The sequence below is a fragment of the Chiroxiphia lanceolata genome, chromosome 5 (genome assembly GCF_009829145.1).
Source record: "Chiroxiphia lanceolata isolate bChiLan1 chromosome 5, bChiLan1.pri, whole genome shotgun sequence".
Lineage (NCBI taxonomy): Eukaryota > Metazoa > Chordata > Aves > Passeriformes > Pipridae > Chiroxiphia > Chiroxiphia lanceolata.
In genome coordinates, this window is record NC_045641.1 from 48,656,893 (window position 1) to 48,675,364 (window position 18,472).

The 18,472-nt window shown below is 46.6% G+C and overlaps 1 protein-coding gene and 1 long non-coding RNA gene across 3 annotated transcripts; one reads left to right on the plus strand and one right to left on the minus strand.

Moving 5' to 3' along the window:
• The first annotated feature begins 9,512 nt into the window (after positions 1-9,512).
• ARHGDIB (Rho GDP dissociation inhibitor beta) lies at positions 9,513-18,329 on the plus strand. Of its 2 annotated transcripts, none has more exons than XM_032688760.1 (6): positions 9,513-9,806; positions 13,402-13,590; positions 14,146-14,229; positions 15,101-15,177; positions 16,682-16,745; positions 17,536-18,329. In XM_032688760.1, exons 2-6 carry the CDS (start codon positions 13,413-13,415, stop codon positions 17,733-17,735), a joined length of 603 nt encoding a protein of 200 aa, XP_032544651.1. In that variant the 5' UTR covers positions 9,513-9,806; positions 13,402-13,412; the 3' UTR covers positions 17,736-18,329. The 2 variants fall into 2 exon arrangements, with proteins under 2 accessions (XP_032544651.1, XP_032544652.1); XM_032688761.1 differs by lacking the exon at positions 9,513-9,806 and adding an exon at positions 12,581-12,697.
• LOC116787280 lies at positions 10,574-11,631 on the minus strand. Its single transcript, XR_004357238.1, has 3 exons — positions 11,411-11,631; positions 11,014-11,265; positions 10,574-10,927 (listed from the first exon to the last, which is right to left on the minus strand). It is a non-coding gene; the product is annotated as an uncharacterized LOC116787280 (long non-coding RNA).
• Positions 18,330-18,472: the final 143 nt, after the last annotated feature.

Sequence of the window (18,472 nt, forward strand, 5' to 3'; positions counted from 1 at the left end):
TGGGCAGGGACCTGCTTGTGTGGATATAAAGAGGTGCAGCCTGCTGGCAGCAGACTGCACTCCCATCCTGGCTGCTCATTCCCATGCCTCCATCTGCTGCAGCCAGGTTTCCGGGTGTTCCTCCTCCCCTTCTGCTTTCTATGTAGGTAGCGTTGCTGGGGAAATCATCTCTACAGCCCTCTGCTCCTCTTTTCTGAACCTTAAAAATTTACACATGTTCAGGCTGTTTGTTTTCAAAACACTCCTTTTGTTCTCCTGTTTTCCCAATGAAATCTGTCTCATTTCTCTTTGACAAAAGCGGATGTGTGGGAAAAAAATTTCCATGGTGTCACATGAAGCTATTTTTTTGCCACTGAAAAAACATGACAGAAACTCCCTAAAGGGCCCCACTTACCATGTTCTTATTATCAGGTCTCTCTCCATACATCCTCTCTCTCTCCTTTCCCCTCAAAAAGTAGGTGGCATTTGCTTTGCAAATGTGGGTGCCCAGCTTCTTTTCAGAGCAACAGGCACCTGCTTCTTGCTCACACCTGGCTTCCACACCAGATGGATGACAAATCCTACTCAGGGACTGAGTACCTGATCCCTGTCCCTCCCTGCTGAGGCTTTTCCTCCCTTGGCCCCAGAAAAGCCAGTGCCGTCCTTTTTGGACATGACAGCTGCCATCTGATCCAGACCAGAGCTGCACCAGAAGCCAGGGAGTCCAAGGGGTTAGCAGGATTGCAGTCCTTGTGGTCTCAAAGGAAAACTCATGAGCTTTGTCACCTCTGGCCAGATTATTTCCTATTCCAAGGAATCACTTAAAAAAACATCTCCAAGGTTTCTGACGCTATTTATGAGCTGGTGTAGCCATGGAAACTGTAGTTATACCAGAAATAGCAGCTCACTTGAATGACAAAGAAAACACAAGTTTACAAGACAGTGATTTTTCCAGAGGCTGGCTGAGCTCATGGGACTGTGGGAGGAAATCCCAACTGAGGCACAGGGATGTAGTTGATGAGGGCTGTGGCTGGCGTGGGCCACAATAACTGTTTTGAAATGTATCTCTACAAGCTTGTGCCAGATACTTGGGAGACTTTGCGCCTTATTGATAAAGCTTTATCACTTGCCACACAGATACACCTGACTGGAAATGAGCAGAGAATTAACCAGGCATCTGCAATTAAACCTTGGTTTCTCTCCTGCAGACAGGCAGCATACCAACTGCTTCTGGATCTCTGGTGAAAGGACCATTGTAGGACCTGGATTTAGAGTTAGATTGTTTATTGGTCTTGTAGAAGATCAGAGGTTCTCATATCAACAGCATTTTTGTGAAAAAGTTGGTGCAGTAAGATACCTGCAGAAGACTTGCATGCTGTAATCCTCCTCCCCCAGTGCCGATCATGTTTCTAAGCTGTATGCTGTTCGTGCTAGTGAAAAAAAGAGAAACAGATACAGAGGATTGAGCTTTGCCTGGCACAGATATTTAGTTGTTGGAATACATGCAAATCAGCCCATCAAAGATGCAGAGAAGGCATTCTCATTGAGAGTTTTATTGTTTCTCCTTCAGGAAATCATACACAGCTATTTTGGTGTCAGGATTAAGTATCTGTAACAGCCTGCAATAAACTGGGTGTGTTGACTTTGGGAGTCTGTGCCTGCTGCTGGATAAAAAGTTACATTCAGTGTCCCGGAGCTCAGCTTGCAGAAGAGCCTGGTCTCAATATTCATTTCTACTCATGCCCTGGAGGCTGCTCTGGCAATGGGGCAGAGATTAAAGAGCCTGAGGTCTGTTTTTCCACTGCCAGGGCTCTAGAGAGAGAATTCCATGATCAACTTTGAGAAAAGGGTCCTTTGAGGAAATATAAATCAAGCCATAAGGTTTTGCTGAACTATCAGCAATGGCCCTGTCTGTGCTGGAAACTAGGCAGCGCTGGGGATGACTAAGTCCTCAAGCCAAATGGCCATTGTGAAGATTTTTTCAAGAAAAAGGAAGTCCCTGCTTTTCTGATTCAGTCAAGGGTGCTCTATTTGTGAATGTCATAACATCATTACAGGACCCAGGCTTTCATGCCCGAATGCTTTAGGACATTCTTAGCCTTTTTATATCAGATGATATAAAATTGTGTAACACTTCATTAGTTACTAGAGAGTTAAATTTTCTTCTGAGTAGTGAGCCTAGCCTTTCCTGGAACAGATAGTTGAGTCTTACCATCTCACACTCACAAGACTGCCATGTTAGTATGATTTTATTAACTTACAAGAACTTTTCCCTGATTGGGATAAATAAAATGAAAATCAGAAAGACTTTTCTTTTTTTTTTTAGATAACACTTTTCACCTTCAGATCTTGAAAGAGAGAATGAAGCTTTCATCATCCTTATTTGTAAATACAGAAGCTGATTCACAGAAAGTTGATAGACCTGCAGATGAGACTCAGACACCCAGACATCTGCTGTGGGGACTGATGTGCTTAGCCATGCAGCACAAAAAGCTCAGTCCTTTATAACTGCTTTGTGATTCATTGTTTAAGAGTATCCCCCACTCATTGCAGAGTTGTCCCATGAGAAAGCAGTATCATTAGTGAGCATCCTTTCCATGCACTAACTTTGCTTAATGTCTACATCCAGGCTGTTGGTAATGACACAATGGGACTGAGTTTGTTACAACATTTTAGAAAGCATGCTTTTTTTCTTGTTTTTACTCTGCCCACAATTAAAATATCTTCTTTTTCTTTTGTGAGATTATTTTTGCTCCTGAATGACATTTACAGAACAAGCTCAACATTATTATACTGAACCAAAACTTAGCATTTTCTCCTTCTTTTATCAAACCCAGACAGTTAATTTTGTTATCTATGTGACTGCCATAAATCAGAGCATGTGGTTGCTCTTAAAAATGTACCTGAATCACACAGCTTCCACAGTATTGTCTCAAGGGTCTTATTTAGATTTTTGTTTTTCCGTAATTGATTCCTTCTGTATGAATGACATGCCATATACCTGCGAACAGTGATTAAACAGTCCATTAGCACTCTCTAAAATGATCATACATTGAACAAAACACAGAAGTAATACTGCCTTGTTAAAAAAAAAAAAAAAGACTTCAAGAGTGTCTTTTCATTTAAATAGAAATCATATAATTCTAGACCTTTCTTCTTCTGGGTTAAGAAGAAGAAACTGTACACAAGTCAGCTCCAGATGTCCTCTTTCCTGACAGCTCCTTTTCTCATCTTTTTTTTTTTTTTTTTTAAAGATCAATTCTTTCTCCTTGGTAACCAGCAGCCCAATAAAGGAGGACTTTTCTAAACATTTTGGTAAAATGTTTCTTTCTTCTTCTTTTCCTATGACTTTCACATCATGCAACAGACATATTCTTCTTTCCTCCTCCTACCACAAAAAAGCACTGCTGTGCAATCTCATCCAGTTCAGTTCTTTGTCACCATTATTAAGATTTTTTTCATGTAACAGCTGAGGCTTTCAAAAAGAAATGATTGCTTCTGGGGAGCATCTCACACTCTCCTTGGGAACATTTGACTAATGGGCAAAGGAGGCAGATCTTCCTGCTCCATTATCTTGTCTCTTGGGTGGCTGCTCACCTCCTAGACACACAGATGCTAAATGCTCTAGCTGCCATGTGATAGCAGATCCCTGATGGAAATAACTGTGGGAGGAGAAAAGCCAGAGGATGAAAATCTGAATCAATTTTTTAAAAAATGTATCTTCTCCTTTTATTGCTCAGGTGCATTGCAAGTACTAAGCCTTCTGTCCACCCTCAGGATCTTGCAAATGTGTAGAGCTTAATGTTGTTTGTTTGTTTGCTTGTTTGTTTGTTTTTGGTTTTGTTTTTAATGGCATTTCACTGGCAGATTCCAACCTTTTTGTTTAATTTAGATCCTCTACACTCTTGCTTTCTACTGGAGGTACACATCTTTATAAAATGCATTCAAGCTTCTTACTGGGAGGCCACTAACAATATTTTTGTGTCAAGAACCTGTAATTACAGCTTGCTTCCTCGTCCAGTCAAGCATCATAAACACATCATAGACTAAGTGAACTGTTTAGTAGCCATCATTGCATGTGGGGCATGCACTTGGTGCACAAAGGATGTTCTGGCAGTTTTGTATAAACAAAGATTTATTTGTGGCACACTGATAGCTGAGGGAATGCTTTGAATGTAACGGTGAAAGTTATTTCTAGAGAAAAATGAAAACAAAGGAAGAGGACAGTGAAAAAGGGAAAATTTCCCCACTGGCCGGCTGGGAAGGGCAATGATGGAGTCCAGTAGGACCATCCTCCTCTGAGAACTCTCTCCAGTGCAGCAGGTTATGACAGTTCAAATGATGAATATGATGATTTCTCGCCATGTTTTCCCTTAGTCTGATATACTTTTCATCAAGACCCACTTAAACTCCTATTGGTTATTCCTGGTTGTGATTCTATTAGCTCTGGGAGGAGAACGCTCATCATGGGTAAATGCTGCACATTCATTGCTTGTTGAGCTTCTGTGAATATATAATATTGGATAATATTTACTGAGAATTTAAATAGCCGTTGGCTCTTTTGTTGAGCACCACATTTTTTTTCCTCTTTTATATACTAAAATTTACAAAACAAGAAAAAAAAAGGAGTAGGAGGAAGAGCAATTCTCTCACCAGCTCTTCCATGAGAATCTGCCATAATAAGGTTGTGGGGGTTTGCAGAGGCAAGGCTGTGAGAGCAATAATATGAGAACAGCACAAGTGCAATAAAAGAAAAATGTTGCCACAGAAACACTGGTAATTACTGTCTCACGGCTTCAGAGAGAGGTTATATAGCTGCAAGGAGCACGCCCTGAGCACTGCCTTGGTAAGGAACAAAGGCACATAAGGCACCCACGAGCTAGGTGGAGTCTGGACACAGCCTGACAAGGAGACATGAATTCCAGTATCTAATCAAGTTCCCTGTCAAGAGTAGTGTTTAGCACAGGAACGGCATGGTGCAGCTGGCAAGGGAGATTTCCTAAGGTCAGCAGAGGAGGAGAGGATGGCACAGCTCTCTTCCTAATTTAGTCCCAGCTTCGGATCTGGCTGTTTCAGAGGAAAGTAATAATGCAGGGAGGAGCGCTTGAATAACTACCTCCTAACACCCTGACTTGTGATCAGCTTAGAAATGAGATTTGATTACACTTGCTGAGATTTGACCTTACATAACCACCTGTTTTCTGAGAGGTCCTAAAATAATCCAGTCCTCTTTCAAATCCAGCTCTGGTGGGTGACTTCTCTAGGACACGTCCCTTGGATAATGCTGAGTTCTGCCATGGTATCTGCTGAGGGATGGAGAGCAAAAGCTGCTTTCTCCTCTGTGGGGCTCTGGAGTGCAGGGGACGCAGAGAAGACACCCCTGCTCCCTGATAGCAGGCACCTTCTTCCCCTGTCCTGTCACTTACCCCCTTCCAGCTGCTTAGCTCTCCCTCTCCTTCACTGAGCTGCTCTGTCCATCTTCAGACTTTCTCAGGTTAGCCTCTGAAGGAAACTGGCTCTGTTTTGCCCCTACTCTCTCACCCCCGACCAAATCCTTTTCCTTCCTCTGTCTTCTTGTTCCTTGCTTCCTCAGGAGTGACATGTGAAATCTTTGCACACCTTCAGTCTTGAGATGGGTGTTATGAGATTAGCGCTTTAACAGGCCTGAAAGCTGCTTAGACTACTAAATCTTCAATCTTCCCTCCATCTTGCAAAGAAATCACTTCTGGAGGAGCTGGAGAGATGGAGCACACAGTCATTTTTTCATGGGTCAGCTCTTCATCCATCTGAGAGCCTTTGAGTACTGTGACTGGGTGGTTTGAAGAGATTCCCATTGGACTGGGGTTGGGAAGCCCAGCTAAACCCGTACCAGGGGCTCTGTGTTGGCACCTCAAAGTGTCTTCTCCTTCCTTCCTCTCCCTGCTGAATATTGGCTCCCTTGCCTGGCACCTTGTCTAGCCTCCATCCCTTTCCTCCCTTCCCACCCCATCATCTGCACACTCCTTTGCAGCTCTTTAGGAGGAGTGAGTGGCACAGAGTAAGAAGAAAACGGGCACCACTTGTTCTAGGCACAGCACGATCAACCTTAGGAGGCTGACTTTTAAAGCCAGTCATGGGACAACGTGTGCCTGTATTATTCAAATGGAGAGAATTCATGCTTCATTGTCTGTATCCCCATTTATCTCACCTAAATGGGAGGCAGAGAAGGCAATGCTGGGATTACCAAGGAGTTGGGTGGCACCTCGTGATGCAGTGAATGCCCCCTCCTATGGCAGAGAAAGGTTTTGTGTCTGAGCTCCCTGATCTGTCACCTTCCCCCATTCTCATCACCTCGTGACTGTCTCAGGAGCAGATTACCTCCTCGTGTCTCTGCAGGGAAGAGGATCTCTGTGTGTAGTGAGGGACACCATCTGGGGACATCTTCTAGGGACCAAAACCGACACTTACCTTGCAGCACCCGTTGACATGAATTTGCTGCACAGTGAGGTTGTCTTCCCAGCATATCACCTGTAGCCTTTCTGGAGACTATAAAAAGCTTGAGGAGGAGGCAAAACTCATGACATTGTCAGGATTCATTAAAGAGAAATCTAAGTTAATAACACTATGTATTGAGTTTAGTGAAAATGCAAATTAGTAGTTCCAAAATGAACTGGTTTACAAGAGCAGCATTAAAAAATATTATACTGTTGATCCTCTTAAAATTACAAAAATGGATTCCCTACCTGTACTGAAATCTCTTCTGATTTTTCCCCTCAGAGCTTCCAGCCTGGGAAATTTCACTCCAAATTAGGCAGTTTTGGAAATTACAAGTAAGTGAAAGTACAAGATTCTAAGAGGTGAAGTTTTTCTGAACTAGTCACTCCTAAAGGCTGTAAAATAATTCTGTTCCTCAAATGCAGCCACCTGTTCGACAGAAGATGGCGATGACATTTAGCAGCACAAAGCTGCAATATACCATCACTTTAAAAAATTCAAATCCAGAAATACTGGACTGATTATGGCTGCAATCCAAATTCAAACAGGAAAAAATGCCATACCTAGTTCTTTTTAATCTTATGGTTTTAAAAAAAGTCAAGATTTTTTGTTTCCAATAAGGCACTACAGATATATATGACTGCTGAGAATAAAGGCTGTGTAGTTGAAGGATATGTTTTTAAAAATTTGCATAAGCTTTTTGAAATAAGCTTAGTGGTTTATCAGACGTATTAATTTGGTCAACTAATTGTGATCAGTGGGGTAAAAATAAGTAAGATTGAATCATAATATTTTAAGTAGAACATATTATTTTCCAACTAAGAACATATTTGAGACTTTACCATGTTTTTTGCTACAAAGCAGGCACACTCTAGCTGTTGTCCTCGCCTCCTTCTGTCATAGAAAAAAGGAATTGGCTGTGGTTGGACAACGTCTGCCAAGAGATGATCTTCATTGCATGGCATCAGTTTGTCAGAGATTAAATACTAGGTTGTAGAGATTTGCTTTCAGTGATGTTCTGCTCCAGCGTGGTTCAAAACCTTCCTTTCTTCCAGCAGAGCAGTGACGTGGTTCCCCAGCAGGATGCTGGGTATGCTGACCCAAAGGATGATGACTGGCTTCTAAGTTCCCATCTGCTCCACATGGTGCGTATCCGACATCTACAGCTCTTTCTCACATTGCTTACCAATAGGGAGATGAAGCACAGAGCAATGGCATGATTTGCCCCTGATTACATACTGACTAATTTCTAATCTAGGACTAAAATCTATTTCCCCTGCATGCTAGGCAGACGTGCCCATATAGGCTGAGGGTACATACATACGGTGGCACACAGCTATACACCCCTATGCCTTTATGCATATTTGTGGATATACTGGTCTTGATTTCTGCTCACATGCATTTAGAAATAGTGTGTAAATAGCTACAGAAAGGCACATGCAGTCTGGTGTTTAATTAAAAAGAAACCCACAAAAGAGACCAAGCTAATCTCAACTATGCCTCAGCAAGAATGATCACCATAATGCTAGTTATGATTGTACTGGTTTCGCTCTACACAGCTGCTAAACCCAAGGAAATTTCAAGCCAAGCCATGAGTGAACAGGGATCTCAACCCACACCTCCTCCCATCTAAACAATTTTCTGATCTCCCAGTATGAACTGGGAAGTTTGCTAAAGTCAGAGTGTTAGTCCAGACAGCAAAGAAACCCAAGACAAGCACTTGATGTACAAGACTCAGTGGCTTCCTCAGAGCTCTCCACAGTTATATCCAATTCTTCACAGCTTTCCCAGGCCAGGACTGTTCACATGAACAATATGAGCCACCATGAAGTGGCACTGTAGTTGAAAGAATTTGCTCTGCCCTTTCCCCATCCCTATGCCACACAGCCACTTCCCTGGTGCTGGCATAAAGGTTTAGCCACATTTGTCTGTTATGAACAAATATTGGGAAACCTATCTGATTGACAACTCACTGGTATATAATTATGCATTTGCTTACATGTTTTTGCCCAGTGCCGTTTAAAGTCATCTCACTGCTGTATTCAACTCAGTTTTCTTGTGCTGGCCCATGGGGAGGGTTAGCGTAGGAGTGAAAAAGAGCAGAAGAGAACAAAATTATTTCTCTTGATCATGAAACTAATTCATGGAAGCTTAAAACGCTTCTCCGGCTGTAGCCCCTGCTAAATGGAAATCCACTGTCAGACAGACATATGCTCTGTTTGTCCCTTGAAATGCATGAGCTAAGAATCATTGTGCAACCCATAGCCTAAATGAAAGCAACGTCAGGCTGGGAGAATCAGTCCCCTTCCTCTGAGATCTGTTTATACCCGAAGAAGAGCCCTTTCACTCAGTTGTTTGCAATCTTTAAAAATTTGTGTACAATAAATGTTTTCTAATGGACATGTGGATCCCGGGCAGTGAATTTAAGCCCATGGACAATAGATTTGCTTTGCTTATTTTGCTTCTGTAAGTGCATTAAAAGCAGTGTATCAGTCATTGCAGGTCCAGATTTGTTGGTTGCAAACCAGTGATCTAATTTGCTGTACACCAAGGACTGTGTATGCGAAGGATTTATGTGACTGAAGAACTAACTAAGTGGGCACTGCGGGAGTGGAAAAGAAAGAAGAAATCTGCTGATATTTCAGAAAGGAAGAGGTATAGAATCTTTTGGATCATTTAAGCAACCCTGGGAAACGAGAGCTTGTTCTTCCTAAGGTAGCTGATCTTTGAAACTGCTTGTGTGAGAATGGGTGGGAGTTGGGAACAATAAACTGATTTAAGTGCAGCAGGTAGCAGGAAAAATGAGATTCATAATGACCTCCATTTGCACTACCCCTTATCTTCCCACGTATGCAGGAATACACAGCCTGATTCTCCGCATATTTTATTTGGTATAAATCAGGGCCAGCTTTTGAAATCGACCTTAATTACACCAAGAAAATAAACAAAACAAAAGCCTGCGGCGAAAAACAAAGACATACCCCCCCTCTCGCTCCCAGGCACAGCAGCCCTCTCCGAGAGCCCGGAGCCGTGCACGGGGAGCACTCCCGCGTCCCTGGCCGGGCTCTGCTCCGCAGACAAAGCCCTGTGCACCTCTGCGCAAAAAGAGCGCAGCGCGGCGCCGAGCGGGCGGGAGCGCAGACAAAGCGGGGCAGGCGCCGCAGCATGCGGGGCCGCGCAGCGCTTCCTCTGCGAGTGGGCTGCTGCCGCGCTCCTTTTTTTTTTTTTTTTCTGCGTGTGAGTGTTATTTTTTTTTCCTCTCTTCACCAACTTCCTTCCTGCTCCAACTGCCAAAGCTCGAGGCTGAGCGCTGACAGCAGAAGAGGACCCCAGCCGCAGGCGCCGCTCAGTCGGTGAGTACGAGGGGCGGGCAGGGGGGAGCCGCGCAGGGACAGCGCAGCGGGCGCACCCCCGGCTCGCTCCTCGCTGGCGCCGTGCAACTTAGCGCCTTTGTTCCCGGTGGCTGGCGCCGATGCCCAGTCCTGCCCGGGGAGACTGGCAGGGCCCTGCCAGGACCCGAGGGGGAAGCCTGTCCACCCGAGGCTCCGCGCGACGTTGGGGTGGAGGGGCAGGGGAAGGAGAAGCGGCCCCGGCGCCCTCGGGGTGGCGGCGGATGTATCACTGCGGGGTGGTACCCGCGGTCCCCGGGCAATGGGCGCTCTTTCTATCCCCGCACCCCAGAGGGGGTGAGATGGGGGCGCTGCTGAATCCGGTGTGTTTCTCCCCCATCGCGGAAAATTACTTCCTCCCTGCTAAGCCCGCTTCCTGGAGATAAGCTCTTGGTTAGCGGATGGTTTGGAGCAGTGATACGCAGAGGGAAGGCAAGTGAAATGCTGCTCCTGTGACACCCCTTTTTGTGCTCCATGGCGGCATGGGGGGGCGAGGAGGTGCCCACCATCCACCCTGTCACTGGCCCCTCCTGCTGCAGGTGCGAGGGCAGCCACCCAGCCACGGCACAAGCAGAACTCAGCTGCGAGACGCGTGCACCCCTCGTCAGGTCCTCCTTCGCCTCCTGCAACCTACTGTCTCTGGCAGGCATCCCTAACCCTTACCCTCTCCCTGCTGTTTCATGGGTCCTGCCAGGCCTCAGAATTGCAGGTGATGCAGGACTGTGGGTTGGGGCTGCAGGAGCACAAGAAAAATGTAGCAGAGCAAGACAAAAACCACAAAGATTTCTCCTTGTGTAGAGCAATATAGGGTTAATTTTCTCATTTTTAATGAGCCTCCTGGCCTGAATGGGGGGCTCTATCTTAGTCCTTGGCCTGGGCAGTGGCACAGAAGCTCGTGGACTGCGGCAGCAACATGCTTTCTCTGGGGAGGCGCTGGTGTCTGAGCCCAGGCACGCGTCTCAGCTTGCAGAGGGGACCAGCTCCAGAGCTGGAGCAAGTAGAGGCAGAAACAGTTGAGATGGGAGCTTTCGTCTTGGCCACCTTCTGCCTGGGAATTTGGCAGGAAGGTAGGGTCAGGTCCATGGCTTCAGGAGAAATGACAGAACGGGGTCTGATCAGAGCCATCCTGAGGTGCACGTGAGCCAGGAGTTGTTCATCCCAGACAGCCTACCTGGTCCTGTTCCCTGCAGGATCTTACTGTTGGTATGACAGGCTGTCTGTCCATCTTTCTGGGAGGTTTTCAAAGTCTAAAAGCATTCCCTCTCAAGTGTGCCACCCCCAGAGGGTGGCGAGGAGAGACTTTGTGTCATGTATGATGCAAAGGGAAGGTCTGAGGGGTGAGGAGCAATCAGTCCTGACTCTCTGCCTTTTCTCTGCGTGTAGCCAGAGATCTCTCTTTCCATCTCCTGGGTCTGTCCCTCTCCTATGATAAACCACAAGCTGTGGATGGGGGAGGACAGGGGCAGACAGGCAGGCAGGCAGGCAGGCACCTCTGCTCTGTGCTTGTAGTAGTGGCAGATGCAGCCTGCTATCATGAGAGAGCTTGGGAGAGTTGAAATTACTGAGACCTGCAGCTGGAGCCCAAGTGGAAGGTGACACCTGGCAGTGGCTGTCATGGCTCATCACACCCTCTTCCTGTGCTGAGTGTGGAATGGCACTGAGGGGACTGTGAGGCTTTCTAAGGTGACTGTGCTGAGGTCACAGAGTGGTGGGGCATGTGTGATCATTGCTTTCGTGAGAGAGCTTTTGGTTTCCTTACTCGTGAGGACAAGCTCAAGGGCCTTTCCTATGGTATTTAGGTACTTCACACTCCTAGAGTTGGGTGTGAACTCAGTCCAGGTTATTCAGCTGCTAGGACCTGCTTTCTTTCCTGTCCATTTGAGTTGAGATTCCCTTTTATTTCCCACCTGCCCACTCTGCACTAGTTTTGCACTCATCACAAAATTGCAAAGTTGTCTTGCAATAACCATTTCCCATTAGCATGCCCAACTGAGTCTTCTTGTTCCTGTGCTGCTCAGTTTTTGTAACATGCCTCTGTCCCTTTGTAATATGCCAATATATCACTCCTTGATTATTTTTTCCCCCCATTACAATTACTCTGGGAGGTGTACATATTACTCATTGTTGCCTGATTCACTCACTCATGGCTAGGCTTCGCGAACGAAGATTAAGGATTAAGGTGTTGCCTGATACCACTTGCTGATTCACCCTGAAGAGTTGCCTTTTTTTTTTTTTTAATATTTCCTTTCAGTTTTAAGGAAGGAGAAAACTATCCCATTAGCTCCCGATTTAAATTTTGGGAGCAGGGCAAATGTTAAGACCACAGCTGCAGAGAAGGATGAAGGGTTTGTTTGGAAAATTGCAAATAAGCAGGCAAAAGGGGAATTTTTGGTAGGGACAGCCTCAAAGAAAAAGTTAATATAAGGATAAGTGGAAGTGAACTGAATGATCTGTGTAGCTTGACCAAATTCCCTTGCTGCCAAAGATCAAGTAATGGCTTGGTCATTTGTGACAATTGCCACTGTAGTGGGGCACCGCTTTGTTTTTCAGCCTTTCTCTGAAGAGTGGGAAGGTGGCTAGGACAATGTGGCTGGCTCCATGAGGCAGGCAGCTAACTAAGGGTAACCTGGCATAGCACTGCTTACCTCTCCTGCCTGTCTCCTGTCTCCCCATCCCATACCCTGTTGCCCATCAGTTGATCTTTATCTGCTGTGGTTGCTATTTGGGATGCCACCCAAGCAGTTTTGCTGCCCTTCTGAGTTCAATAGTGCATGTCCCAACCATACTGGCTGCGTGGTTGCAGGCTCCAGCTCTCCTACCTCTCCTTTGCAAGAAGCCCCACTGAAAAAACACAGGTATGCGTGGCTGCTCTGTGGTCATCATCATGCTTCCTTCCTCAGGGGGAAAGAGTCCTGATCAGTACCTGAAGGGATCTGTTCCTGGGAGCACAGGGGATGCCAGCAGATAGACTAGGGGGTTCTCTTCCTTGAGAGCTTCAGCTGACTTGCTAATCTAAGGGAGTAGCTGTCAGGTATTTGATCTTTCTGTGAAATGTGGCTTTTAACCCATTATGAGAGGGTGAATGAAACATCTGTCCCTGCCTTTATTTGTATATCTCTGTGCTCCAGTGTGTGGCAGTGACTCTTTGTGCGAGATAGCTGACGAGCACTGAAGCCTTGTACAGTGGCTTGTAATTGCGGGGTTGCCGGCCACAGCCATGCTGCAGAGTGGCTGTAAATCACTCTGGTTTCAGCCTCTGCTCCTGCACCTCCTCCCTGGGAGGGAAGAATGGTGTAAGTGCGTGTGCGCATGGTGCCTGCAGGGAGAGAGGAGCGGGGGTAGAGGGGGTTTGTGTTCAAGCCAGAATATCAGCACAGCAGTGTCGGGATTGCAGCTGATCACCGTCGCCATTTGCCTGTAACAATCCTGCTGCCTTTGGCACTGGGTGTGTGCTTGCCTAACCCGGAGACTGAGCCACACTGTGCCCAGAGTGACTGCCCCTGGGGACACTACCCTGTCCAGAGCAATCTCATTGACTGCCCCCTCCTCTGCTACCCAGACCAAGTGACCATGACTGAGAAGACCCAAGAACCTCATGTGGAAGAAGATGATGATGAGCTGGATGGGAAACTCAATTACAAACCTCCTCCCCAGAAAACCCTGCAGGAGCTGCAAGAGTTGGACAAGGATGATGAAAGCCTTGCTAAGTACAAGAAGTCCCTGCTGGGAGATGGACCTGTGGTAGTAGGTAGGCTGGGGCACACTGATAGGGAGGGACTGGGGAGATGTATCACAACAGTGTGCTGTGGGCATGAGGCAAGGTTGCCTCAAAGAAGAGGGACCTTGTTTGACCAGGGACACGCGCTGCTTCTGGTGGAGGACTGGGGATGGACAGGTGGAGAGACGCATGTAAAGGAAGCAGGGAAGATGCTCTGAGCATTAAGAGTAGGATTACTGGGGAGTGCTGGCAACAAAAAGGGACTTGTGGTGGGAGGTGTGTCAGTCTTGGAGGACTCCTGGGGGGTTAGGAACAGGAGGGAACCAGCCTATGCTGAAAGGGAGTCTTGTCTTCTGCAGTGGAAAGACATCCTCTAGGTATTGAGATGGACACCAGAGGGATCCATGTTTAAGGACTGGGGTAAATGTGTGGTCCTATTGTGCTAAGAGAAGCCTGGCGTTACTGGGTGTTCCATGAAATGCAGTTTCTGTGTGGGAAGGCATCCCTGTTTCTTCAGTGTCATTCCCCTGTGATTATATTTAGTTTTGCAAGCTGACAGCTTCCCCCTGACTTTCCTACCCGCAGACCCAACAGCTCCCAATGTGGTGGTCACTCGACTCACTCTGGTATGTGACTCTGCTCCAGGACCGATCACTATGGACCTTACAGGTAGGCACAGGCTCTGTCCTTGATCATGAAGGGGAACAAGTGAAGGCCCTGGCATGCTTTAAGTTAAAAGGAAGTTTGTCCTTGGGATGCTACAGTGGGCTTTAGAGGAACTCTGAGGGCATCTTTACCTTGTTTCTTACTTTAAAGTATCCACATACGAATAAAAAAGAAGGAGGTGTAGCAGAGGAAAATATCAAGGGTCTTTTTCTTCATCTAGACTGCTCTAGGAGCTGGGTTTCTCCTCCATCTCTGCTTACTTCCTTTCAATGAGACCTCACAAGCACAAGGCATGTGCATGCATTCGGTAACAGGCTGTTTTGAAACTTCAGAATCAAGCAATACTGCAGTTCCGGCTCCTGAGAACATGGGGAGAGAATCAGGCTTCACCTTATATGGGCTTTTCTGAAGAGAGAGGAAGCTGGGCTCAGAGAGGCAGAGAGGCTTCCTGTTCAACCAAAGCCACACAGAACCCTGCAGAGCCCAGGCAGCCTTCCAAGCTGGGCAGGAGCTGTGAAACATGCTCCACTCACCCAAGACAGGGCTGGGCATGGATGGAGCATGCACACACTCCTTCAGGTGCCCAACAACAAGTCTATGCATAAACATCTTTATGTATGTGTGCCCAGACCTGTGTTAGTTTAGGCATTATCTTCACAGATGTGGGCACAGACACGTACGTACAGCCAGGCATTTCTGTGTATTTGGTCTCATGGTGCAATTGCTTATACAGACCTCCATGTACTCATTTTGCAGGTGTTGCCAACCTTCAAACAGATGCTGACCTCCAACACCAATCTCAGCCCCATCCTCCCTCCCACGCATGGTCTCTCCTTGCTGTGACAACTCTAATGGCTTGATCCTCTCCTTACAGGTGACATTGAAGCACTCAAGAAAGAGACCTTTATATTAAAGGAAGGAGTGGAATACAGAGTTAAAATCCACTTCAGAGTGAGTTGTTTTCCTTCCTGTTGCTTCTCATCAGTTGCTGAAGCCAGTCAGCAACAGTCTATCAGATAACTAGTGCCAGGCAGCATGCCTTCCCAATAGCTGGGCCCTTGTAAAGCTTCCCTAGCTTCAGGTGTTGTTCTACCCAACAAAGGAACAGCTATTTCCAGGGAATTACTTCTGTTTGCTCGCCCCTTGGAGGAAATTGATTTCTGTCCACTCACACTGGTGAACAATAAGTGGTTTGAAAGCCAGATGGGTAGTTTTGGCTGAGTTTGATTTGGCTTTTTAGCCACCAGAAAACCTTTACTTCACACAAAGTGGAAATGGACAGGGAGGAGAAGACAAGAGATAATGGCTTTTCATGAAGTACTGATTCAGTCAGTGTTACTGGGCTTCATGTACACATTAAAAGGATTTTTAATATTGTAACATCTGGCTGAAGATAGCTGAGTTCTTCTGAGTCATGCTATACCCAAAAGGGCTCATTTCTCCTTTCTCATTAACCAGTGTGTCAGCCATTTCTTCTGTTTGCAGCTGAAAACAAAACTTGGCCACGCTGCAGCGTGGCATCCAGCACTGAACTGATCATCTCCACAAATGTTTGCTTCAGACAAAGCTAGGCTTGGCAGAGAAGGCAAAAATGGAAGGAAGGTAGTTCTGAGGCAGACAAGGGAGGGTGTTAATATTTTGGGTTTTGTAGGGCAGATTTCCCTTCTCCTCCAAGGTTTGCTCTCTCAGAGATGAATGTCCCCCGATGCTGTCCCTCGAGACACCTCCACCTCTCTTTTTGCTATGAAGTGTTTCCATCTGTATCTGAGCCCCGTTGACAGGATATATCTGGAGCCAGACAGGTTATTCTAACTCTCTCCCTCAGTCCCATGGCTGGTAAGAGCTGGCATCATGTGAGTTCTCCCCTATGATATAAAAGAATCTGTCCATCTTGTTTCCAGATTAAGTAGTGTACACTTCAAGAAGGCAGTGTATGCTGGAAGGGAACAGCAAGGGATACATCCAAGCTATTGATGGGAGGTTTGAGGAACGATTATGAACAAAACTCTGTCCCTCTGTCTCTTGAGGAGAAGCTTGCCAGCTCCCCATGGAGCTTAGAGGACAGCTGGCAGTGCTCAGCTAATCTTGCCCACCCATTTGTATTGGAGGGATGACTAGTTACCCACGTATGGTTTTCAATATGAAAATTGTTAACTGGGAACTCCCTGCTTCATTTTTCTTTGTCCTCATCAGCCTGTCTTGAGAACATGACTGATGTGCTCCAGTCAGCTTCAAAGTCAGGCAAAGGATGGAGAAGTGCAGGAGATGCACAGAGGATGCTGTTGGTCTCCAGGTGCCTATGGAAAAGTTGTATTAGTGCTCTCTACAATGTGTCCTGTTCTGAGCCTCCCTGCTATAGGGAGTCAAGATGGGTATGTCTCTAATGAGAGGGAAAATCAGCAGATACAGAACTAAAACCCTTCTCCTGACACTTACTTCTGGTAATTTCTTTTAGGTAAACAGGGACATTGTGTCAGGACTGAAATATGTGCAGCACACCTACCGGACAGGGGTGAAGGGTGAGTAAGAGTCCTTCATGCCCTGCACACCAGTGCTCCTACCTCTGTGTTCCCTCTGCTCAAAGAAGTGTTCCTGCAGCTCTTGGCTGGGATAGAGGCTCCCTTGGTCCCAAGTCCCTCCCTGCAGGTGCACCTCCCTGCCGTGCAGGAGGTGACTTCTCAGCAGTATGCATAAACCTTTGTTGCCCAGGACAATTGTTTCTTGTCCCATGTGAACTCAGTATGAACCAGCTCTGCTATCTGTGTGCTAAACTGTCTGCAGCAGCAAAGTCTGCAGAGACTCTGCTTAGACAGTGCTTGCCACAGATTTCTTCTCCATACGAGCTCTTCACCTCCCCTCCACCTCTCCTCCTCCCCAGAGGAAAGCCCCATTTTGCACACACACATCCCACAGGCATTTTTGCATGCAACCACCTCTAAGGCTTCAGCATCCTGTTCAGCACACATAAGTAAGTGGTGTCTTCTCATCAGGAAAGAGAAGTAATGAGGAATCAAGGTAGACCTTGAGCTATATGCTGTGTGTAGTCACTCCCTTCTAGCAGCATATAGATGTGACAGGGTATAGACTGAGTTGCCTGTTCACCTGCCCATCCACCCATCTTATCCTTCCAGCTGTCCTTATGCTTCACTAACTCAGTTTCCACCAGTTCTGCTCCCCTTTGCTGACATGGACTGTCCCTTTCTCTCCCATCTTCTCTCTGCCTGTGATCTGCACTTATGCTCATGGCTTCTTCTCTCTTTACCATTCCACATCTGAGGGACTCATCTGCTGTGGATTGTTTTCTCCTAGTGGACAAAGCCACATTCATGGTTGGCAGCTATGGGCCACGGCCAGAGGAATACGAGTTCCTGACACCTATTGAAGAGGCTCCTAAGGGTATGCTGGCTCGAGGCACCTATCACAACAAATCCTTCTTCACGGATGATGACAAGCATGACCATCTCACCTGGGAGTGGAACCTGTCCATCAAAAAGGAATGGACAGAATGAGTTCACCCAGTTTGCCTTCCCCCTTCCTGTCCCCTTGCCTCCTGCACCAGTCTCCAGGTGGGCCATGCCCACCACGCTGCTCCTTCCTGCCACCATGGCTGGCCACAGCCCTGGCAGCCCTTCGCATGAGTGCTGGGGCTCTGTGCCAGCCTTGGTCAATGCACAGCCCTGCAGGCGGCCTTTGCTGCTTCTTCTGATACACTGAAAACAACCCAACCGTTCTCACCACCGCCCCATCATGACACATAATGGGTTAAATTGGGAAGCATCTCCCTCCCTCTCTCCCAATGCTTCCTCCTGTCACCACCATCCCTCCTGTACCAACTCCGGTCCCGGAAGTGCCTTTTCTAGGAAACAAGATCACCTGGCAGGGCAGACTGGTCCCTGGAAAATCCCTATCTTGAGTTACACTTGCCATTGTGCTCTGACTCATTGTAAATGGTTACTTACCTCTCATGATGGTCTCCTGGTCTGTATCTGGTGCCCTACCCTGTTAAAATCCATCCTTGTGCAGGCAAAACCAGTCAGGGGGAATGCAGCTAGTTGCTGTAATAAGACTTTGGTGTCCCAAGAATAAAACCAGTTTCTTTCTTCTTTTTTGCTTGAGTGTCACTTCTTTTCTAGAGTATGTTTTTCAGTTATATGTATATGAAGAATACATTATAGGAAGGCTTAAGAGCATATTTCAGCAGGGAAATAGCCCTCCTCCTTCAAAACATCAGCCTTACTCTGTAAGC